The 25095-nt window shown below is 43.8% G+C and overlaps 1 protein-coding gene across 1 annotated transcript in view; it reads left to right on the top strand.

The window, feature by feature from the left end:
- The first annotated feature begins 21449 nt into the window (after positions 1-21449).
- The window catches only part of GADL1 (glutamate decarboxylase like 1), a 108995-nt gene continuing 105349 nt past the window's right edge, over positions 21450-25095 (top strand). Inside the window, exon 1 of the mRNA XM_073333370.1 lies at positions 21450-21592. Coding sequence (XP_073189471.1) covers positions 21556-21592 — 37 coding nt within the window. The 5' untranslated portion in view covers positions 21450-21555. The remainder of the gene's footprint in view (positions 21593-25095) is intronic.

The following is a 25095-nucleotide window of genomic DNA, read 5'->3' on the forward strand; positions in this document are numbered from 1 at the left end:
TTAGCCCCCCTGCTGCACTGCTGACTGGGAGCCACCCTAGGTAAGCCCGAGCCCCAACACTGAGCCCCAACCCCCCCCATCCCTGAGCCCCCCCAAACCTGGAGCACACTCCTGTACCCCAAACTCCTCATCCCTGGCTCCACCCAAGAGCCCACACCCCCAGCCCTCACCCCCTCCTTCATCCCAACCCCCTACCGCATCCCAGTGAAAGTGTTTGAGGGTGGGGGAGAACAAGCCACCAAGGGAGGGGGAATGTAGTGAGTGGGGGGGTGGGGCTTTGGGGGCGGGGCAGGGCTAGGGTGTTTGGTTTTGTGCAACTAGAAAGTTGGCAACCCTATACATAACATTGTATTATTTTACATGATTAAGTACTGAAGCAGTGTGTTAAAACTGTGCATTTAATCTTTGTTTAATTTTCACTAATATGTATATTTGTACATTTTAAGATTATGCACCTGTGACATCGTCCACACACTTCAATTTATTGGTAAATTGTACCAGTATGTTCTCTAAAACATATGTTGATGTTCAGTCTGATGAATTTCTATTGCACTACTGGCAGGCCCTGTATTTGGGAATTAATTAGCTTGTTTATGAAGTAACTGTTTTCAGCTTTATGCTACTTTGGTTCCTTCCCTTTGAAGAGTTGTTGTCATCTGTGTTGTACTATTTTGAATAAAGCTGGATCAGTGAGTGCTCATACTGTACATTTCTTTACCTCTTAAATTCAGAGAACCCGCAAGAGCAGGGAGGTCTTAGAATGTGAAGAACTCTTTTAAGGTCTGAATGGAAGGCATCCCAGGATGGAAACAGTGCTGAATTGTTGAAGTCACTTCCAGTTACTGATCAGTGGAAGCGTATTCTTGGAGATAACGAATGCCTCTACTCTTCTCCTACTTGCTCCAGCAGTCTTATCCCAATACGCCTAATCAAAAAGAGTCTACATAATTCATCTGAAGGATCCAGTACTTTGAACTTGTGCTTTCAAGTTTTAGTTGTTACTCTGCAATGGTTATAAGTTGTTTCCTAATTTTCTGCAGGAAGAATTTTTAAAAATATCAGGTGAATTTCTCTTTAGTGAGGAACAATGTTAATGCCACTGTTACTAATGCTGCTTTTTCCAAATTGTTTGCGGGAAGCGGCTGGGTAGAAGTATAGTAGCATAGACTCTAGCTCTATTATACAGTTATCAATGTATTCAGCCAAAGTGAAAATGTGACCTGAAACAAAGAAAGGGCTCTGCTGGTTTAAACTTCCTTCACTTCTGTCACTTGGCCATGTCTACTTGGGAAAGTTTTACCAGTTTCATTAATATAGTTATACCAGTATAACTCGTAGTGTGGAAACTCCTATAATGGAATAAGAAATTTTGCATCAGGAGTTTATCCCAGTATAACTTTTTCCATTTAAATTCACACTTTAGATTATACATAAATAAAAATTTCCTGTGTAGACAAAGCTTAAAATTGCTTCCACCCCTAATGTAGGAGTAGGATTTTATATTTGTATTAGAGGTTATAATGATTGACGGTTATAATAATGTAGTATGTATTAATGTATGATTTGATCATCCTGCCAGCCACCCTTTTTGATTTCAAGGCAGGAATAGACCAAAATAGTCCTTATGGCTGATTATGATCACCTTTTGTTTTAGGATAAGATTTCATTACAGTATTTGCTATAAGGTCTTGCTTCTTGTATACACTGCAAACTAAGTTGTGTAAAGTTCTTTTGTAATCCCTTTAGTAACCATATAATCCTTTCCAAAATGTTATTCTGTCTGAACGTCTCTGTAAATGACTGTTTGTGTGAATGAGGAATGTATGCATCAGGAAATGATAAGGTGTGAAGGCCATTGTTATAGCCAGATGGTCAAGGAAGAAGGAGTGAAGAGACTTAATGACACCAGAGAACCATCAACACACATCCATAATTAAGGAAGGGCAGATTGATTACCCTGGGGTGGAGGCTGACACCCCTAAAGACAAGACAATTGATTAAATTGAAACCAGGACAGGATGACCCTCTCGGAGGTGTTTTGGAATGTTAACATCAAACGATAACACCAATTAAGGAGTAACTTGTCACAAACTGACACAGCAAAATCCATAGACTTCAACAGAGAAAAAAAGACTATAAGAACAGGGTGCTTGGCCATGGGACTTTGGGTTCATCTTGCCACAACTCCAGGAGCTTCGGATCGCGACCGACAGAGCCCAGCTCCCCTCTGTGACGAATCTGGCTGGCCACTAGATTGAGTCAGACTCTGGACTGGTAACTATAAACATCAACTTGCAGGACTGTGTGCATGGTGTGTGTGTGTGTGTGTGTGTGACTGAAAAGCATATGCTAACTGCTGTATTCTCAATAAATGTGGTGTATTACCTTTTTCCCTGAAAAAGATCCCGTGTGCATAAGCATAACACTAACAACAGATTCAAATGCTTTCTTTCACCATTTTCCTTGGCAAAAGCAGTCCTTATGGAGCAAAACTGGAAGTACTAGCCTTGCTTCTGCTTACACTCAGATTGAAGCCAAGCCAGTTCCTTCCCAACAGAGAAGATATGTGCTTTTCCCTCTTTATATTCTTGGGACTTACATTTTGCTGTATGCATGATTTTGGATTGACTCATAGCCATGGTATCATCTATTATGAATCTGAGAAGCTTTTGTGGGTCATGCATAGAGCAGCTGTTCCTTTATCTTCATTGTAGACATTTTGGGCCATGAGAATTGGGCGCAACTCTTACTGATTTGAATGACAACTTATGTCAGGTTTGAAGCTGTCCCTTTGGGGTCAGATTTTCAGATCTCAGTCCAGCCTACAATGTGTATACAAATTGGTGTGTGTGAAACAAGTACAGTACTGCATTTGTGCTTGGCAGTGGATGTGGGTGCCATTTTAGTTGTGAATGTTAGAGACTACTTTATAAACAAATGAAAATAAACATGTCCTTTTTGTGTCATCCTGCAATTGTCTCAATGATTTGGACTCTTTGGAATCTTCCATTATACTGGCCAGGGCTCTACTTTATAAATCTCCCCCACAAACTCTTGCCGCCTCCTCCCCCCACCTGAATTATTTTTTAAAATCTGTTTTGATTCAGCGTGGTCTTAATCTCTCCTTTAATATTAACAGAAATAGGAACAGAAACTGGGATTGTATGTGGAGTATTCGAACTTGTTCATTAGCCCATCCTTCCTTAAAACAATTCCATGCAATAGAAGGTAATGTATCGGTTTTGTTTTATTCCATATAGGTTCTTCAGTAGCTATCTATACTTCTGACTGTTCTCTCACTATTTCCTCTGACGGATGGAATGTTAGACCTGCTTAAGTGTGTTTGTGTGGTGTGGGGACTGGAGTCATGTCACCTTCTAGTGGCTGTAAATTACAAAGGATATAAATCCTGATCCCACAAATAGCATGTCTCACATGCTATAGCTAGTTTACATCCAGAATTGTGTTTTTTATGCTAAACAGGGGTCACAAGACACTTGGCCTGTTGAAAACTTTCTGGTCCTTATTCTTCTGTGCAGCCAGTGGGGTCTTTCAAGTTATTTGATATGGAAAGGCAAGCAAGCAAACAAACCTTTTCTTGATGCTAAAATATGCATTACACTGAGAGTGGAAAGATTCCACACACACCTAATTTCCCCCGATGGATTACAGTTTCTCCTCTAGAGAATATTTACAAAAGCCTGAATCAACAATCTCTACAAGATATATATATATTTAATTGAGCCATTATAAGAGAGCCTAGTTATTGTTTTGTTGATGCTGATCTAGCTGACTCTTTGTGAATTGAACCTTATTTCTATTATTTGGATTTTTAGTTTTTGTAAAATGCATACATTAGCCTCTATTTTGGTTCTATTGCCTAAGCCGCAATGTAATGCCATGATTGATTTTGGTCTGCTTTTGTCACACATAATTTCTAATGTTGCCCCATTTGCATGATTTTTTTCTCAAATTTTTCACAAAAGGCAACTTAAAGCAGCCAAATTTATTACAATAGCACCAGAGACCCCCCACTAGAGATGGAAGGCTGCTTGTGCTTGGCACTACACAGACACATGGTAAATGACAGTCCCTGCCCTAAGGAGTTTACAAAGGGTAGGAGAAAAGAAGTGTTATCCTTGGTTTTCAAATGGGGAACTGAGGCAATGAAATATTAAGCAATCAGCTTAAGACCATGCAGAAAGCTTGTGGTATCACTGGGAACTGAACTCAGATCTGCTGAGGTGACACCTAGTGCCTTAACCACAAGCCCATCCTCTCTCTTTAATGCTACCTTTGTAATGACTTCAGTTCTCCAGATGTAGTTGTCTTCAAACTATAACTCTAACTTCCTAAGTAATTTAAGAGAAGAGAGAGTTATAAAAGTAACAGGTTTCAGAGTAACAGCCATGTTAGTCTGTATTTGCAAAAAGAAAAGGAGTACTTGTGGCACCTTAGAGACTAACCAATTTATTTGAGCATGAGCTTTCGTGAGTTACAGCTCACTTCATCGGATGCATACCATGGAAACTGCAGCAGACTTTATATACACACAGAGAATATGAAACAATACCTCCTCCCACCCCACTGTCCTGCTGGTAATAGCTTATCTAAAGTGATCATCAAGTTGGGCCATTTCCAGCACAAATCCAGGTTTTCTCACCCTCCACCCCCCCACACACAAATTCACTCTCCTGCTGGTAATAGCCCATCCAAAGTGACAACTCTCTACACAATGTGCATGATAATCAAGTTGGGCCATTTCCTGCACAAATCCAGGTTCTCTCACCCCCTCACCCCCCTCCAAAAAACACACACACAAACTCACTATCCTGCTGGTAATAGCTCATCCAAAGTGACCACTCTCCCTACAATGTGCATGATAATTAAGGTGGGCCATTTCCAGCACAAATTCAGGTTTTCTCACCCCCCCACCCCCATACACACACAAACTCACTCTCCTGCTGGTAATAGCTCATCCAAAGTGACCACTCTCCCTACAATGTGCATGGTAATCAAGGTGGGCCATGTCCAGCACAAATCCAGGCTTGAAAGTTAGGGATATATCTTCCCTATTATGAAACAGCCAGGTTGTAATACCAAAGTGGAGTCCTGATGACATGATAAAATTAGGAGAGTTCAGTATTGCCAATCCCAAATTTTCAAAATCACAAAAGGTTTAAAATGAGTTATAATTTTGGGGTTCTTTTTATTTGCCCTCTTATTTTTTGAGTCTTTTTTGAGACTCAGGTTACACTTTCAAGCTCTTCTCTGCATCCCTGGGAGCTAGAAACTTGCTTTCTTTTTTTTTCCTTAGTAAAAAATGAGATTCTTATGTAATCACTTGTCTCCAGGAGCTAAGGCTTTAAGTAAAACACCATGTAGTGTGAGACTCACAATAAAACCACGAGAGCTAGCAAAAGTGTTGGAATTTTCTATGACATGTATGTACATTTTGAGGGAATCATATTCAGTAATGTACATGACTTAAAACAAATCTCCTCTCTCCTGTTTGTTTCTTCTCCCTTTCTCTGTGTGTGTCTCTTTGCCCACTCCAATCTCTCCCCTTTGTGTCTGGTTCTTCTATCACACTCCCTTTGCACTGGAGAGTTTGAATTTTTTAATTATTTGAGTTCCAAAAGGCACATAAGCCTCTTTTACTCTTCTGGTGTCTTTGTTTGTTTGTTTGTTATAACATCAAACACAGACACAATGACGAAGTTTTTATTAGACATTTCCCCCCCAGGCTTCTCTGTCTAGAACACAGTAAAATATGCAACTCTGAATTACGTGACTATCAAAGGGTTTTGGTAATGTCATAAACCATTAGATGAAGCTTGGAGGGTTGTGGGTTGTTTTTTTTTTTTTTTTTAATCAATGAGCCTCTGAAATGAAATTATAGCCCTGTAATTCAAAATGTGCTTGTGCGTCTGCTCCCACTGTTGCTTTCCTTCCCTGGTTTGAACTGCAGCTCAGTTTACTTGGTTTATTCTCAGAATTTTAATTTGTGGGCGTGCTCTAATCCCTGTGAATTACAAGGTGCCAGGTGCCATCATACTCCTGGATTATGAGATGTTCTTTTATCATGAGGTTCTTTGCCAGAGAGCAATTTCTGTCCAAGAAGACTTAATTTAAATAAAAAAGACCAAATACTGTGCTGATTTCCAATAAAATCCTGCAAAGTGCTGAGTACCTCCTGTGAGGTTCTTTGCCCCTGTGATGCTGTATAATTGAAGTATGATCATTCATATCATTGATATTGCCACTGTTATACAATTGCAACAAATCTTATACCAATCATGTCATATAAGGTGTCAATGGAAAAGTTATGATTTGCTCAGTCTGATTATCCTGTTTATATGCATGTATAATTTTTGTTTCTGAAGTTATGAATATTGGCTATACACTGGTATATGTATACACTGGTACATGTACTATATGCCTGGGCAACACACACCATATAAGATTTCCATCCAGGCTAGACAGCTTTGTGTTGATGGCCCATTAAAGACACTGAGCTCTCACAATGGACCATAGAAGAAAACTCATTCCACCCAGATAGCTCTTTCTGCAGATGCTTCAGACACCAAGGGGCCAATGGCTACCCCTGTGAGTCATCAAGCCATGTAAGGACATGTGATATGCTCATGTGACCCTGAACTCCATCCTGTGCCAGTAACTTTTCACAAACTGGAGACATGATACATTACAGCAAACACAGAAACAGAATAGAAAATTGGAAACAACTGTAGAGAATCTTCAAAACAGAGAAGTTCCATCCTCTGTTATAAATAAATACTGATGGGCAACAGCAGGCTTCAGGTAGCTACCCTGTGCCTGAAGAGTGGGAACAGATATGGAAAATGATGGCCCAAGCAGCATTAAAAGATGGAACATGGAATGATTGGAATGAGTGTTGTAATGGGGACGTATGGAATGACTCAGACCAGCCACCTAATAACCCATGGGCAGGGGCCACTGTATTGCAACCACTGTATTGATAAAAGCCAGGTTCCAGTAAAACCTAAATGAAAACCTAGACTGGTGCCAGTCAAAATGGCAGAAGTAAGTGCACAGGAGAGAGAAGTAGATGCTGGATTTGTAAATCAGAGGAAGGATTGAACAGTTGGGTTAACAGACCACCTTAAGAGACTGGAGCTGTGACTTGATCGCAGTGGAGTGGATATAAAAAGAATTTCAAAGTGAAAAACAGAGAGTAAGCGGTTTAACAGTTCGAATTGATGCATTAACACATGGAGTTGCCCAGAAACAGTTAACTGCAGCAGAGAAGGGCAGCCCTGCAATCAATTTGGCATGCATACAAAAGCAACGAACACTGGGGAAACAAATTAGATTTTGCAAAAGCAGGTAACAACACTCACTCTCCTCTGAGAACCAGAATAAAAACCAAAAGTACAGGTTCCCAATCACTTTATCCCATCCCTCACTCAGAGGTAATAATATAACCTTTCTCAAATATTTTTACATACTGGTCAAGTTTTCCTTTATATCCTCTCTAATTGCTAAACTTGCTGCTGCTAGCCTGTACCATAAAATGACTTCGCAGGGTTAACTAATCTCTTTTGGTTCAGGTCTCCCTCCCTTTCTAGGTTACTCTTCCCCCATTCCCCCACCTTTCCTCACTTCTGCACTTTCTCTTTTAAAAGTTGAAAGTTAAAGTTATTACCGAAACTGCCATTGCTCAAAAAGATGAAGCAACTGAAAACAAAACAACAAACAAAGAGAAAACAAGGTAAACACTTTTGTGACACCCTGCACCCCATGTTCACCACTTTTATATGGTTATATTTTGTATAAAGCAGGAGTGGCCAAACGTACTGACCCTCTGAGCCACGTACAATAACCTTCAAAAGTTCAAGAGCTGCATGTCATGCACAACATGCCCTGTGGGGCAGCATCTGCCGGGGTGTGGGGTTTCTTCCCGATACTCCCCCCCTCTGGATTAAAGCCCTTAGACACCCCCCCTTGCAGTGCAGAAGCCCCTAGTCTTACCACCCCACTGCAGGGCAGAAGCCCAGAGCTCCCCCTGCCCAGTCTTGTAGGTGGAAATTGGGGGATGGGGAGTACACGGATGGGGGGCTCCAGGAGCCGCACTTTAATTGTAAAAGAGCCGCATGTGGCTCATGAGCCACAGTTTGGTCATGCCTGGTATAAAGTATTCCTTGTGAGGTATCATTTGAAAACTCATAATCTACTGAATATTACTGTGTTGAAATTTGTACAGCTTGTGAAATTATGAGATTTTGATGTATGATTGTTACTGAAATATGCTGTCGTTCTAGTTTTTAAGAGACAAAGACACACTGGCAACCCTAGACAGGTGTCAACAAAATCAAGTGGGCTATCACTTAAACAGCCACTCTTCAGCAACAGGGAAGTGTAAACAAGAAATTTACATTTCCTTCCAGATATGGTACGAATCTCACGTACGCTAGGACCTGTTTATCTACACGCCAGCTGGGTGTGGGGTGAGGAGGGTAAATCTCAAAGACAGGAGGTGGGTATAAAAATAAAGGACAGTGACCTCCACAGGCCCCTATCCTCTCCACTTTATATATCTCTTCTCATAACATCAATGAATACCTGAAGAACAATGAACTAAGAGGAATGTTCCCAGGATGATAGGAAATCCAGCCTGTGAACTGAACTGTGAACTGTCTGCAGCATGTGGTGTGTTAAGAAAAGTGTTTGCTTCAAATCCTGTTTAGCTTGATAATGTTTAGGATTGAACTTGTGGTTTTATCTTTTTATTTCTTTTGCAACCAATTCTGACTTTTATGCCTTACCACTTTAAATCACTTAAAATCTATCTTTCTCTAGTTAATAAACCAGTTTTATTGTTTTATCTAAACCAGTGTGTTTGATTGAAGTTTTTGGGAAATCTCCACTTGAGAAAACAAGACTGGTGTACAATCATTCCCATTGTTGGAATGATGGAGTATTTATGAGCTTGTATGGTCTAGTGGGCTACTGAATGGTACAAGATGCACATTTCTGTGGGGCAAGGCTGGGACTGAGGGATATGCAGGTGTCATCCTGTATGTAATTCATGAATGGCTGGGCACAACATTCATGTGCTCAGCTGGGAGTGACTTTGCATGCTGGTGGCTGTGAGTGAGCAGAGCCTGGAGGAGTTTGCTGTTCACTAGCAAAGCAATGTAAAGGGCATTTCAGGTAAGGGGACACATCAGTTTAGGATGCACGCTGAGGAATGTCACAACTTTATTTTAAATAAGCCCAGTAAATTAATTATTGTAACCCGTCAGGAATGCAATAGCTGGAAATACTCCTAACTTTCTTGAAGATGTGGTTGCTAAGCAACAGAAATGCAGACTCTGCTTCTAATCCTAACTATTGACTAATATATAAAACATGAGTTTTCCTTATTTCCATATAGCAGAATTTTTAAAAATAAAGCAATAAAATGAAATGGAAAATGCCTTAAGTTACTAAATTAATACAACAAAGTGGGCAAACAATATGAATTTTTATCAATTATTAAAAGTTTTAAATAAAAAGGTAATAACTTGCTTATTTAGACATTTAATTATTTTATTTACCGGTTAGTTATTAAAGAAATGCGTTTTAGAAAACAGAGTTCCTAAAGCCTTGACTCGTATAGTTATAAATATAATTTTGGTACCAAATGCTTTCAATTGTAAGTTTGTCCTGTATGTCATGTATGTTGTCCTGTGTTGTATGTAGTGTGTCACGTGACTACTTTTTTGTTTTAATTTTTGGCAACAAAAGTCAATTTTATACTTCTAAAAAATATAAGTGGTACCACACTATTTTAATATTATGGTTGGGATATAACCTCAGAATACCAATTAATTTTTTTCAAGGTTCAAAAACAGTGCAGTTATAAATATATGTACATATATTTTTGCCTCAACAAAAAATGCAATTGCAAACAAAAATAATTACTTTTTTTTTTAATAAAAGAGAAGAGGAAACCTCAACATTAATGTAAAGTTTTTTTTCTACTTCTAATCCTAACATATAGGTCTTGTGGTGCAATTATTACACGAGCAGAGTCTGGAGTTCCATCTCTTTAACACTGGTTCATACTGCTACCCCTTCTCCCAGTTCCTCCTTGAGTCTTCTATGACCCAGCCAAACTGAAATCTGGTCAGCTTAGTGTAGTGGAGAATGAAAACTGGTGACTCACATACTTGTGTTTTGATGGGAGTTTTGTCCAAACATGAAGTATGCAAAATCAGATATTTCTGTTAGTGCTTAGCAGGAAAGCTTCTGGATTTAGATCATTCAAAATTCTACATACCTGGCATGGCCACATTTTTAATATAGATAAATTATAATCAATTAAAAATGGCATTGTATTGAGCTGATGTTTATCAGTGGCAAATTCTCCTTATATTTACTGATAGTAAAAAAAAAAAATAAAAATCATAGATTCCCCCTGCTTCAGAGCTTGGAAATATCTTCAGTTAAAGCATTTACTGGTGAATATATTTGGACTGGATGTACTGGGAGCTCCAGAACCTCTAGAACTTTAATTATTTTGGAGGTAACTTCCTAGATTTACTTGGCCAGAGGTATCCTTTTATGGTTTTCTGGCCAAAAAAAACTGCCAAAGATTGATAATTTGAGAATTGTTTGGAAAAGGGATTTGGATACACAACTACCTCTGACCCAACGAATAACATTAAAAAAGCAACTACAGACCTGAGACTATGGCTTATTCACCAACAGACACTTTTTTGAATATACTGGACCCCACATAGGTTAATGGTAATGGGTCTCATAAATGCAGACAGCTGTTTGAAATGTAACTCCTTTGGTGCTACATTAGCTCATGCATGAGGTGGAGTCAAAGGCAGGGGCACTTTTCACTATGGGTCCGGCCCCGCGCCCCTTCTATTTCTCCTGAGGCCCTGCCCCTTCTCCCCCTGGCCAGGGCAGAAGCTAGAGCCAGGTCTGGGTAAGAGCGGCTTGGGCTCAGGTTGCACCGGCGGGGCTGAGCAGGAAGCAGTCTATGGTTCTGGGCCCATCTAACAGAGGCAAACAAACAACAGCTGGGGCTCTTGTCCCCACCCTTGGGCGGGGCAGCACCCAGCATAGTCTTTAGCACCAGCATAGTCTCAACTGGGGCTGATAGCAATTAACAGTCTAAGGCCCTAGGACTCGGGGTGGGGCCGAGCTGATAGCAGGCTGTAGCCTAAGGGCATGTCTTCACTAGCAACGTTAAAGCGCAATGTGGCTGTGTAGTCGCATCTCCAGCTCCACGAGAGGAGAAGCTCCCAGCGCTGTAGCACTGTCTACACTGCTGCGTTACAGCGCTGAAACTTGCTCAGGGGGCTGTTTTTTCACACCCGAGCGAGAAAGTTACAGCGCTGTAAAGTGGCAGTGTAGACAAGGCCTAAGTCTCCGGGCCAAGGCAGCCAGCAAACACACAGTCAATAGCTCTAGCCCTTGGTGGGGCAGAGGAGGGACCAGGCTTTCATCTCAGCTTGTAGGCTAAGGCAGCCAGCAAACACACAGTCTCGGGGTTCAGATAGAGTGAACATCCACACAGTCTAAGGTCTTGAGAAGGGTTAAGCACCCAACAGAAAGTCCAGGGTGCTGGCAGAGGTGTTCAAGAAGCACAGGCCTCCACGCCTAGGGAGGGGAGTTGGCCACCCCAGGGATCGGGTGGCAGGGGGATGAGGGCCCACCTAACTCCACCGCATCTCAGCCCAGGGCCCTAACAATGGCAGAGTGGTCTGCCACTGGGTTGGCGCAGATCCAGCCGCAACACACCAACCAGGGGGAGTGTAGTGTTCCCTCGCTCTCCAGTCCAGAGAGAGGCCACTCTGCCTCAGTACACCCTCCAAACCTCCGCCCTCAAGTCTGTCTCTGGGGAATCAGAGATGGCAATGTCTCCTTCCCCCAACCAAGAGAAGAAGTCTGCGTTGGTATGGTCTCTACCTGCTCGAAGACGCACCGTGAAAGCATAGGGCTGCATACCAGCGCATTAGAGAGCGGGTTCATTTCCTTGACCTTGTTCAGCCACGTAACTGTGGCCTGGTCGGCCACAAGCATGAAAGGACCCCCGAGGAGGTAGTATCTTAGGGCATCCACAGCCCACTTGACCGCCAGGGCTTCCTTCTCGACAACCGAGTAGTTCCATTCTCGGGGGGAACAACTTGCAGCTGATAATACAATATGGGGTGCTCATCTCCATTAACCTCCTGGGAGAGGACAGCCCCCAGGCCCACCTCCAATCTGTCAGTCTGTAACAGGAACTCCTGGTTAAAGGCTGGGCTGAAGAGCACCAGCTCTTGGTAAAATTGGTCTTTGAGAGTTTGGAAGGCTCATTTGCACTCGTCCGTCCAACACACGCATCAGGGGCTGTCCTTCTTCAGGAGCTCTGTCAGTGGTGCTGCTATCGAGGCAAAGTTGGGAGCAAAGAGGGGACAGTACTTGGCAAGCCCCAGAAATTGTCGCACCTGTCTCTTTGTGGTGGGGGACGAGTAGGCCTACAGTGCCTGGACCTTTCCTATCAGGTGTCATATTTGGCTTTGCCTGATGGTATACCTCAAGTTGGTGGTTTCCTGCCACCCAATTTTGCACTTCTTAGGGTTGGCAGTTGCGTAAAGCTCTGAGCATGGCGGCTACTTGGTTGAGATGCTCCTCCCAGTGCCTGCTGTAAATCACTACGTCATTGAGATAAGCGGCGGTGTAGGCACCATGGGGTCATAAGACCCAGTCCATCAGCTGCTGAAAGGTGGCCAGGCCCTGTGGAGACCAAACAGCATCCGGGTGAATTGGTACAACCCAGTCGGGGTGGCAAATGCAGTTTTCTCCCTGGAGCTCAGGTCCACGGGAATTTGCCACTACCCTTTTGTGAGATCCAGGATACTTATGTACGGGGCCTCCTCAAGGTGCTCTAGCCACTCATCAATCTGTGGCATCGGGTATGCATCCAATTTAGAGATGGTGTTGATTCTCCAAAGATCGATACAGAACCTAAGGGTCCAATCTGGCTTCGGGACCAGAACGATGGGGCTGTGCCAATCAATTTGGAATCGTTCGATTACGCCTTGTTCCAGCATGGTCTGGACTTCCTGCTCAACTATTTGAACGCCTTGTGTTTCTCGCACGACTTCTCCTGATTTTGTCAATATGCTCTGCCTTCAACAGACTCCAGGCTTGCCTCCATGGCTCCTCAGTCAGGGTGTCCCCCAGCTGTGGTCCTTCTAAGTTGGTTGGGTCTGGGAGCTCGGGTCTGAGATCTGGCTCCATGGGGTACGGCGCAATTAACAGCCTCTTGCACTCCTGCCATGCCTTTAACAAATTGACATGGTAGACCTGTTGGGTTTTTTTCCAGTCGGGTTGGGACACTTCATAGGTGACCAACCCGACCTGGCAAATTATTTCATAAGGCCCTTGCCAGCATGATAGGAGCTTCGATCCTTCAGAGTGTAGTAGGAGCAACACCCTTTCACTGGGATCAAAGGTCCTTCCGCGGGCACCCTTGTTATACATCTGCTCTTAGGCTTTCTGAGCACTTTGCAGGTTCTCTCTAGCCAGGTCCCTTCCATGATTAACAGCTCTTGAAGCTGCAGGATATACTGGAGGAGGCCCTGTGATGAAGATGGTGCCTGTTCCCAATTTTCCCGCATAAGGTCTAGCAGTTCCCTCAGCTGCTGACCATATAACAAATCAGAGAGAGAGAATTTGGTTGATAATTGGTGGACCTCCCGGATCACCAGTAATAGGGATGGGATAAGTTGGTCTCACTGGTGAAGGTCTTTCGGAGGGAATTTTTGCAACTTTTCCTTCGGTGTCTGGTTAAAATCTCCACAAGGCCGTCCGTCTGCGGGTGATACATGGAGGTCTGCAGTTTTTTATTTCCCTGGAGGCTACAGATTTCGCAAAGGAGCTTCGATGTATAGTCCCTAGGTCTGTCAGGACCTCCCGGGCAAATATTTTCAAGAGCTCCGCAGTGATCATTCGGGTTGTGATGTTTTGGAGGGGAACCACTTCTGGAAAGCGTGTGGCATAATCTAGGATCATCAGGATGTATTGGAATCCCATGACACTCTTTGGGAGGGGCCCCACGAGGTCCATGGCAATCCTGTCGAATAGAGAACCAACCACTGGCAACGGAATGAGGGGTGCCCTCGGTACTCCCCTCAGGGCTGCTCGTTGGCACTCAGCACAGGAGTCACAAAAGTCTTTCACTTCCCTGTGCACTCTGGGACAGAAGAATCGGCTTAGCTGGGGCCACTTCACCCATGGGCTTGGAGCCCCCTGGGGTCGGCAGAAGTGCCGCAAGCTGCTGCAAGTACGGTTGTTGCTGCGCACGGTTTTGGGTCCCCAGTTTTCAAATCAGTTGCTGTTGCTGATTCTGGAGCTGTTTCAGCAGTTGTTGCTGCTGCTGCTGGCTCTCAGCAAGCCATTTAATCCATTTCTCGACCTCCATCCTTCCTAAACTGGCGGAGCCGATACCCATGTTCTCTACCAAGTGTAGTGCTCCCTCGCTCTCCAGTCAGGAGGAAGGCCACTCTGCCTCACTACAGTTGCATTAACCCTTTTTGCCATAGCATCACACTGGGAGTGCATGTTCGAGTTACTTGTCCACTATGATCCCTAAATGTTTTTCAAAGTCACTACTTTCCGTGATACGGCCCCTCATTGTTTAGGTAAAGCCTACATATCTTGTTCCTAGATGTATAACTTTGCACTTGGCTGTAATAAAATGCATTTTGTTTGAATGGGTCCAGATTACCAGCTGATGTAGATTGCCTTGTATGACTGACCTGTACTCATTATTATTTACCATTCTGCCAATCTTTGCATCATCCGCAAGTTTCATCACCAATAATTTTATATGTGCTTACATCATTAGTGAAAATTTTCAATAGTGTCATAAAGCCAATCTTTGTGGAACCCCACTAGAAATACCCCCAGTTGGCAATGATTTTCCATTGACTACTATGTTTCAGAATCTGTCACTTAGACAGTTCTTTTAATATGTGCTTTATTGATATTGTACTATGTTAATTTTCTAATCAGAATATTTTGGGGTACTAAGTCAAATGATTTACAAAAATCTAAATGTGTTACATCTATGCAGTTACCTTTACCAACCAAAGTTGTAAACTCATTGAAGAATGAACTTAGGTTTATTTGATGAGACTTATTTTCCATAAAACCATGTTGACTGGCGTTAATTATATTTCTGTCCTGTAATCCCTTACCAATTTAATCTTATCTCAATTTTCCATTATTTTGCTGAGGGTTGATGGCAGGCTAACTAGCTTGTAGTTACCCAGGTAATCCCATTTGCCCTTTTTGAATATTGGCACGTTAGCACTCTTCCAGTCTTCTTGAATTTCACCAGTATTCCAAGATTTATTAAAAGTTAACATCGGTGGGCTAGAGATCTCTCCAGACAGCTCTTTTAGGACTATTGTGTGCAAGTTATCTGGGCTTGCTGATTTTTAAAATGTTTATCCCTAATAGATGTTGTTTAACATCCTCTTAGTTACTAATGGATAGGAAAGTAATTCATTATCCTCATGTGATACAAGTACATCATCCTGTTTCTTTCCAAATACAGAAAAAAAATATTCATTGAACAATTCTGCCTTTTCTGCATCATTAATAATTTTTTACTATGCACATTTAGTAATGGGCCTAGAGCACTGCTAGGATTTCTATTGTTCCTAATATACTTAAACTCCTTATTGTCCTTAGCCCTGCCAGCCATGGACTTTTCCTGGATGTCTTCAACTTCCCTTATTAATTTTTTGCACTTTATAACTTTTAATTTAAATTGATTTGCTATCTATTTCCTCTTTTTCCATTTGTTATACATTGCTTTTTTATTTCTAATTGCTACCTTCTCCTTTCAGAGTAACAGCCATGTTAGTCTGTATTTGCAAAAAGAAAAGGAGTACTTGTGGCACCTTAGAGACTAACCAATTTATTTGAGCATAAGCTTTCGTGAGCTACAGCTCACTTCATCGGATGCATACTGTGGAAAATACAGAAGATGTTTTTATACACACAAACCATGAAAAAATGGGTGATTATCACTACAAAAGGTTTTCTCTCCCCCCACCCCACTCTCCTGCTGGTAATAGCTTATGTAAAGCTTACAATGTGTATGATAATCAAGGTGGGCCATTTCCAGCACAAATCCAGGTTTTCTCCCCCCCCCCCCCACCATCCCAGGATGGGCTTTTAGCCAAAGTTGTCCTCTTTCTTTATTGTGGAATTGTGGCTTTTGGCCATTTAATAAACTAATTTAAAAATTCCCAGTTTTAATTCAAATTTTCCTATCTAAATTTTTTCCTCCCTGTCATGTTCACTCATAATTTTCCTCAGCTTTGGAAATTAAGCCTTTTGAAGCACCAAGTACATACATTACTGGTTGGGACTGTCCTCTGTTTACCCAAATTGAATGTACTCAAATCACAATCACTGGTCTCTAAGCAACAACTTGCTTCCAGTCCAGTGATTAATTCATCTTTATCCAACATAGTAAGGTCCAAAATCATTACCTTGTGCTGGATACCTTTTGTGTTAGAAAATTATCATCTATAACTTAGAAACTTTAAGGACATTTTACTGTCGGGTACATTGAAGCTAGGCAATGGTTATATTATTTTGGTTTTTTTTTAGCAATGCAAATTAGGATACTGTGTATGAATAAATGTGCAATTCACCTCTGGAGATCTAAAGAACATCTGAAAAATCTTTGCCAAAGTTTAATTCAGCCTGAATTTTAGTGAAAAACATCAGCCAGTAGGGGATTTATCAGTTAAGTATTTGGATACTGTTCCTGCCTCCTTACTACCACAGTTCTAATAGTCTGTACCAGACATAGCTTGTTTTTATTTTTTTGGAAAGGTGGCAACTCTTATGGAATTAAAGGGAAAAGTTTAGGTCTTAGAACTGGGAATTCACATGTAGGGAAGAATGGGATCAGTGGCCTGAAAGGAACTACAGTAATGAGGTCAGACACAATTCACTCAGCAAGGGCCTTAAAATAGCCCTAATGGCTGGGCAGAGTATGCCGTGGCTTTTTTTAGGCTGCTGTCCCCTGAACATATTGGCATTTATCTCACTCCACTACAACTTCATGCAGTAGTGGCTTCATCTTTCCAGAAAATCACAAAGTGGAATCACTCCCCAATGCCATGCAATCTACACTCATTTAAATGGAAGAATTCTTCATTTTGGATCAGTGTTAAAGGCATTTAAAAAAATCTCCCTATTATGAGGAAAGCTTTTGCTCTGAGCATGTGTGCATCCTGGAGACACTGAACATCTCCCTCTGAAGTTTTTTGAAATCTCCTTGATGCACACTGTCACAGTTCGGGATAATGCCCTAATTGCCATATTCCCAATTTTCCACCCTTTTGTGCTTGCTATTTATACCCACAAAGTCAGATTCTTCTCACTTCACATATCACTCCATTGATTTAAATGGAGTTACTCTGGCGTTACCTTGGTGCAATTCTCAGCAGATCTGACCCTGTAGTAACTCAACCCGCCCAGGCCTATATTTTCCTTACTTCCTACAAACACCATCAAACTTAATCACTTTCGCTTTCATTTAGGGAGCTCCACTCGTTTTGCAATATTATTTAGGTGGCTAAAGAACCACACACAAAACACAACCCACAAACAAACAACACAACCCTTGTTTTCCCCAGGAATTGAAATTAGGGGGGGTGTTTGTGTGTTTGAATTTATGGGGAGCGGGGGTCAGGACCGATGAGGGGTGAGACCATGAGGGTGAAGGTGGGCTGTGTGGCACAATAGTTAAATCTAATAAAATGGTCATGAAACATTTTTCAGTTTTTACTAATGTTTTTAAATCATCATACAAATTAAAGTTGGGTACTCAAGCCCTTCTATGAAGCACTACATCTACATCCTTCTTGGTTTCTTGTTATAATTTTGCACAACTCTGTTAATGAACTTCTTGAATGCAATGTGTTCATCTTTGGTGGCTTCTCATGTATCCGGTACTTCCATTCCTTCAATTGATATGCTCATTATTCAATTATAATTATTCAATATTCAATTGATATTCACATGATCAGGCAGAAAGCGACGTCTTTCAAAAGACAAAATTCTATTCAATGACGAAAAAGAACAGTCAACTGTAGTTGTTGTGACTGCAAGTAGCATGAGATGAATTTCTACTTTCATCACAGGAAACATAGCACAAAGATCAGGTCGAGCCACTAGTGACGATAAAAAAGAAGTTGAAGTCAAATCTTCATTCATTCGTCATATCACATTCCACTCTGTGTTCAAATTCTCTATTCTGTCCTGAGCACATGGCAGCCCCATTGTTGGTAGTGCCTCACTCCACTCAACTGTCAGTGTTTTATAGGACAGGGATCTGTAAAAGCTACACAGAGGTTGAGTAGAATCTAGAAGTCACCGTTGTAGATTTTTAAGAATCAAGTCTGTGTACTTTTTCAGTTGTCTTAACAAACACTTCTTGTCCTCTTCACTTAAGGATTCAATACAAATGCCTTCATTAGTCAACTTCTGGACTGAAGTCTTTGCTTCTTCCAGTACTTTTTCAATGGATAGCCCCCTAATTGATCCAAATGTAGCTTCTATTGCTGGACAAAGATCTACTACTGTTGTAGCAGATGCCTGGATGGCATTGTTTAATGACCCAAGTGGTTTCAACAGTAGACTTACAAGAAAGAGAATGGCAATAGTCTTCTCTGAACATAATAGCAAAAGTAATCCACCAGCCTCACTACTTAAAGCTAGTAATAACGGCTGGAGTAATTTTAAGACAACAGCCAAGGATCACTCATGAGAAAGCCAGAGGGTTTTCCTAGGTTGGACTAATTTGAACTTCAGTCCCAGTGTATCTTCTATATTTTCCAAGATATTCAGTCTTTTTGGACTCTTGCTGAAAAAAGAATATAATGAAGACATTAAATTTATAGCTTTTTAAATGTCTTTTGAAGAGTCTGCAGCTCGTACTAGAGCTAGTTGGAGTAGATGGCCCCTGCAGAGTGTATAGGAGAGATTAGGGTTACACTTTTCTCTGAGCAAATCTTGAATTCCACCATGTCTTCCAGAGAAATTTGCAGCTCCATCAAATACACAAGCAGCCATCTGTTTGGGGTCCAATTGACAAGCATTTAACTCTTCTAAGATGTGGGTTGTCACAGATGCAGCTGATGTGTCTTCTATAACTTGAACATCTAGAAATGCATCTACTGGCCTACCACTGACATCAAGATAATGTACACAATGACTTAATACTTGATGCCCATTTGCACTGGTGCATTCATCAGCCATGTATGCAAATTTTCTGAATGCAGTGAGAGAGTTCCTCACTTTTTAAATTGTTAAGTCTTTCACTGTTGCACCACATGCGTCTGGCCAGTCAGTTGAGTTTCTTGCAGAAAGATAGTGAGCATTTGCTGGTCTTGTTCAGAACCAGTGTTCAACTTCAGGATGAACAAGTGACAATGCACTTAACATTGGCCTCCAGTTTGTAGTGTGTGGTATCTCTTGCTTAAATAGAAAGTATGATGCCACAGCCATGTTTGTTCGCATGAACTGTGTTGTGTCTCCAGCATTCTTAACAGCCTCATTAACACTCACTGGTGTTGTCCTTGGACAGTGGAGACTCAGAGTTCAGAGGTGCTTTGACATGAGTTCACCCCCCAGTTAGGGGGCAAGAAGGCACCTTGCTCATTCCTCCAGCTGCTTCCTGTTCGCTCTGGCCGCTGTTTTCATTGTGCCACCGTTCACTCCATCGCTCTGTTGTCAATGGCCCTGCGCCATCACCCTCTGCTGCTACCTGCCACTGTGACCTCTGCAGTTGGTGTCTTGAGGTTCCACCCAGCTCTCAGTGATTTCAGCTGAACTCTTAGTGGGGGAACCTCGCTGCTAGTGCAGACTGGGCCATCTCTTCCACAGAAACACTGTCCCACAGCAGGTCTAAGCACTTAGACCTGATTGTCAGTGATTTCAGCTGTAGTGGTCACTTAACAAAACAAAAGAATATCTATGGAGCCTAATCAGCTTTGTCTTTAAACACTGGGGAAGGGCAGGTCAAATAGTACTGGTGACTCAGGCAGACCATCAAGCAAAACACCTGTCCCCACCCTCTCTCTTGATGCCCTCAATCAGCACAGCCTAAGTACAGTTTTACTGCCCTTTAATCCTACAATAAGCATAACAACATTTCACCCCCCCCCCCTTCAAGTGATTTGTAACCCAACCCCAGCCAAAATCTATCACTTGGGCAACACAGCACTGTTCACTGGATACCTAGGTAGATTAGGTGTGAATTAAATATAATCTGGTCTTGAAGCCTTTCCCCCCACCCCATCACTATCTGTCAGGGAGAGCTCTTTTATACTTTGTTTACAAATTATAATTTGAAATTATCAGGTTGGCCAACATTGCCGAAATGAACACACTGACATTGTAATAAAAACAACAGTATAAGAAAGCTTGTCTATGTTCCTGCTTTTCACATCTATTATACTTCTTCAGGTACATGCATTTTATCATACAACTTATATGCTTTTAACCTGTGTATTAATGTTTCAGCTTCAATTAAAATTTCCAATCACTAAATTGGCAACACTGCATGTAACTAGAAAAGGAGTACTTGTGGCACCTTTTTGCGAATACAGACTAACAAGGCTGTTACTCTGAAACCTGCATGTAACTAGTTCACAAAACTGGGGGGCGGGGAAGGTGTTGGGGAAATTCAGGGGGGCTGTTGGGAAATCCCTGGTGTAACACAACCCAAATATACAAAACACAAACTCTCCTCCCACCCTGCTTTAGGTGGAAGGATTTTGCAGCACGCCTTTCCCTGAGGCCGTTAAAATCTCCCAGACAAGGAGGCAGCTCCCCTCCCCGAGGATTAATTGAAAGACAAGCGCTCTCTTCCCCAGGCAGGCTTTTGCGGGGTGTGTTTCCAGTGAGTAAACTCCAATCTCGCTCCGTTTGTTTTCCAATCTCCCTTATTCAAATTGTTCCTCCCCCCTCTCCGCACCATGTGCCGCTCATCAGTAACTGAGAGGCAAAACCGAGGACTGGGCCTGGAAACAACCTTCCCGTTGCGCGTGAGAGGGACCCCGCCACTGCCCGGGGAATTCAATCAAAGCGTGTGTGTGTGTGTGTGTGTGTTTGCGGGGGGTGCTGTGTGAACAGCTCTGCGCTTCCAACACCTCCCGTGCCGCAGCCCCAGGGCCGGTCACACCACGCCCACGCGGGGATTTATTGCACTAGGGGACTGGGGCCCGCTGCGTCCCCTCGCGGCGCCAGCAGCTCCCCGCGTCGGCAGGGAGCCAGCAGCGCCCAAGTTATTAATGAAGGGGCCGGGCGGCAGCAGCAGCTGTTGCTGGAGGGGCAGGTCAGGGCTGCGGAGGCTGCGCGACGGGAGACGCTCGCCTCGCCGCCTTCCACCTGCGGCCATTTGCCTAGGGCGGGCTCCGGCGCAGGGCGAGGGACACCCGAGCAGCCGCCGCCGGGACAGCGCTTGGGTCGCGCTCTGCACGGGGCGCGTCCATGAACGGCAGCGCCGGCTCCGGAGGCGAGATGGAGGGTAAAGGCGACCTTGGGCAGCGCCTGAGTTCTGGCTCTTCCCTTTGGCGGGAGCAGGGCCGGCTTCTGCCTCTCCGCGGGGAGGGGAGGGGGTCGTGGCTGGGGATCCGCTCGCTGGCCACCCCTCGCCCCTTTCAGACCCGTCCTCAGCTCGGTGGAGCTGGGGTTCCCCGGGTGGCGGGAAACCTGGGGGTTGGGCTGCCTCCGGGGAGGGGGTGTAGCTGCTGGGGGTGGGCTTTTGCCACGCGTCCCCTCTGCACCGGGGAAGGCTTCTTGGGCTGGGGGGGGACTTGCCCCCGTTCTCAGCACAGTGGCTTCTTTAGCCTGCCCTGGGTGCGAGGGTTGCCAAGGGCCAGGGCTCAAGCAATTTTTTTGCATTCATAACTGATGCGGCAAGCGCAGGGGTGCTGGGGCTATGCAGTGCTAAGGCCACAGGTGCCGGGGCTCAGGGTGACACCTAACTGTGGCGAGTTGCTGGGGGGGGGATAATTGAAAGTTTCTCTGGGGGCATGCGACCGCCCCACTTGTTGCCTCTGTCTCCACTCCCTGAAACTTAATATATAGGTAGACAACAGACACTAACAACTACCACCTCCTGTTCTCTGGCTGCCCAGCCCCTGGCAGAGCTTGCGGGCATCACTCCCTGATGGAACTAGCCTCAGTCAATTAGCAAGTGTTCAAAACAAGACAAACAAAAGGGGCAACACAGCTGGGATGCACAGTCCTTCCTGTGCCAGCAGGGTGGGCATAAGCAGCGACTGCATGGGTGCTCTGGGGCTGGAGCACCCACGGGGAAAAATTAGTGGGTGCTCTGCACCCACTGGCAGCGAAGCTCCCCCCCACCTCCTCCCTTCAGTGTGCCACATTCCTGCTCCTCTCCCTCCCAGCACTTCTGCCCACTGCCTTGGCGGCGCTCCAGGAGGGAGGGGGAGGGACAGGGACACCATGCACTCAAGGGAGGACGTGGGGCAGGGACTTGAGGAAAGGGGTGGAATTGGGGACAGGGTGGAGGCAGAGCAGGGATAGGAAGAGGGAGGGAGTGGAGACTTGGGGGAAGGGGGGGAGTTGGGGTGGGGCTGGGCCCGGGGGGGGGGTCGAGCACCCACTGGCAGGAGCAGAAGTTGGCACCTATGAGGGTGGGTGGCACCATGGTGTGATGGAGCTCAGGGTTTGAGTGTCTCGGTTAGCAAGACACTTTTTATTGGAGGGGGGAATATGATGCCCCCACAACACTTTCTCGATAGGCACATTGGAGGCTGCAGGGTCCTTGTCTCCCTTTTCCCATTCTTTCTCCTCCCCCGCCTCCAGCCTGCTCCCTGGGGCTCTCTGGCTGGATGGGGTTCCACCTGAGCTACCTGGTGCTAAGCACTATGTAGCAGGCCCTCTTCCCGATCTAGAAGATGCTCCCCTGACTCACCTCAGTGGATGGTCTGCAAAGCAGGCAGCGGTAAGCACTGGGACTCCAGCAGCAGGGAAGGAGAAGCAGCACCAAGTAGCAGCAGGGAGCTCAGCCCACAGCCAGCTGCCCTGCTGCTTCCTCCCTCCCTGCGCTGTACAGACACATGGTGAGTGCTGCCACCAGGGGGAGCCACTACCTCCTCACTGCTGGGTGTCCCAGAAATCGGGTGGGGGGAGGGGAAAGGAGGGAGGGGGAAAGAGAGACAGACAGACAGACATACATGTGACCCTGTGTGTTCCACACCACACATTGCCTCTGGATTAATCTTTAATTAAAGATTGTCACGTGATGAAACCTCCACGAATATGTCCACCAAAATTGGCAACTCTACTGAGTGCACCTTTCCCTGCCTTCCCACACTGAAATATCATCTGCCTTTGGAGCTGGGGGGCAGTGCCTGGAATGAAGGCATCTTTGGGATGTCACGGGTGGGGGGGAAGCTGGGAGCGTTCTGAGGAATTTCCTTGTGATAATGGTGTGAAAGGTGGTTTGCTGTTCTCCTTGATGTATTCCTCCTATAGAAGGAACTTTCACATCAATTTATGGAGCCCATCAAAATGAATGGGTGTTGGATATAAATAACCTCTCTTTATAAAAGTGCTCCAGTAATCTATGAAAAACCCTTTAAAATGTTAGTGTTTTGAACAAGCACTATAGAATATTGTAATTCAGTATTTTTGTTAAAATAAGTGCTCTTTAAAGAATAATACTTAGCCCCTCCAACCACCCCTTGCTCTGGACATAAGTATGCGCAGAAACATAATGATGCTCTTTGAAGCAAGTATCTTAGGAAAAGAAAAATAAACCTATTTTATAAATGCATTAGTTATTACACCTGAAAGTTATTATAGAAGTACACTGAGCTATATTAAAAGGAAGAAAGCTGTTAAATGAACAGGTAATGGACAAAAAAAGCTTAAAACATAAGTTCATAGAAGTTAGGAATGAGAGACCTATTTTTCATATAATTTTGGTACCTTTAATGAGGATTGACAGGATAACTATCAAGAGCATATAATTTGGTGCATTTATCCATTTAGCTTACTGCTATACCATTAACTTGCAAAAATTTAGAAATGTGCAACTTACTGGTTTCTTGAGTGGAAAAAACTATTCATCATCATCCTCTCCTTTCCCCAGTGCTGAGGTTGGATAGGGCCAAGGTTATGAGCAGATTCCATCAACATTTGTTTTGAACCACCATTTGAGCCTGATTGTTCTGAAAATCAGGTGCTGCCTGGATGGCTTTGAATACCATGTTATACCACTGTCTCATTGACGCCTAGCAACGTGGCCAAACCATTGTAGTTGCTGCCTTTTGATGATTGTAATCATGTTCTGTACTTTCAGTCTTCTATAGATGGCTAGAATGCCTAAGGGCAGGTCTTCGCTACCTCCTGGATCAGCGGGTAGCGATCGATGTATTGGGGATCGATTTATCGCGTCTCATCTAGACGCGATAAATTGATCCCCGAATGCGCTCCCCATCAACTCCGGAACTCCAGCAAGCAAGAGGCGGAAGCGAAGTTGACAGAGGAGCGGCAGTGGTTGACTTGCCGCTGTCCTCACGGCCAGGTAAGTCGACCTAAGATACGCCGACTTCAGCTACGCTATTCACGTAGCAGAAGTTGTGTATCTTAGGTGGACCACTCCCCAGTGTAGACCAGGGCTAAGAAATGCTATGTCACATCTATGATATAGTGCAGACACCTCATTTCAAATGTTTATAGCTTTTGCTCCAGATGCTTTTGTCAGTACCCATGTTTCACAACCTTTAAGTAATGTGGGTACAATGACCATTGTGTATAATCTGGTTTTATCTGTCGTAGACACTGATTTAAGGTTTGAAACTTTTTTAATAAGGCACATGAACGTTCTGCTGACAGTAGCTATCTGCTTGTTCTTGTCATCTTCATAGCGATTGTCCCATGTTATGATGGAACCCATGTAGCAGAAGCTATCTACTTGTTTGATGTCTACAACATTAATGACTAGGCTAGTCTGTTTCTTGTTGTTTTTTTTTTTTTTTTACATTACCATTAGTT

Source organism: Lepidochelys kempii, chromosome 2, assembly GCF_965140285.1.
Source record: "Lepidochelys kempii isolate rLepKem1 chromosome 2, rLepKem1.hap1, whole genome shotgun sequence".
Classification (NCBI taxonomy): Eukaryota; Metazoa; Chordata; order Testudines; family Cheloniidae; genus Lepidochelys; species Lepidochelys kempii.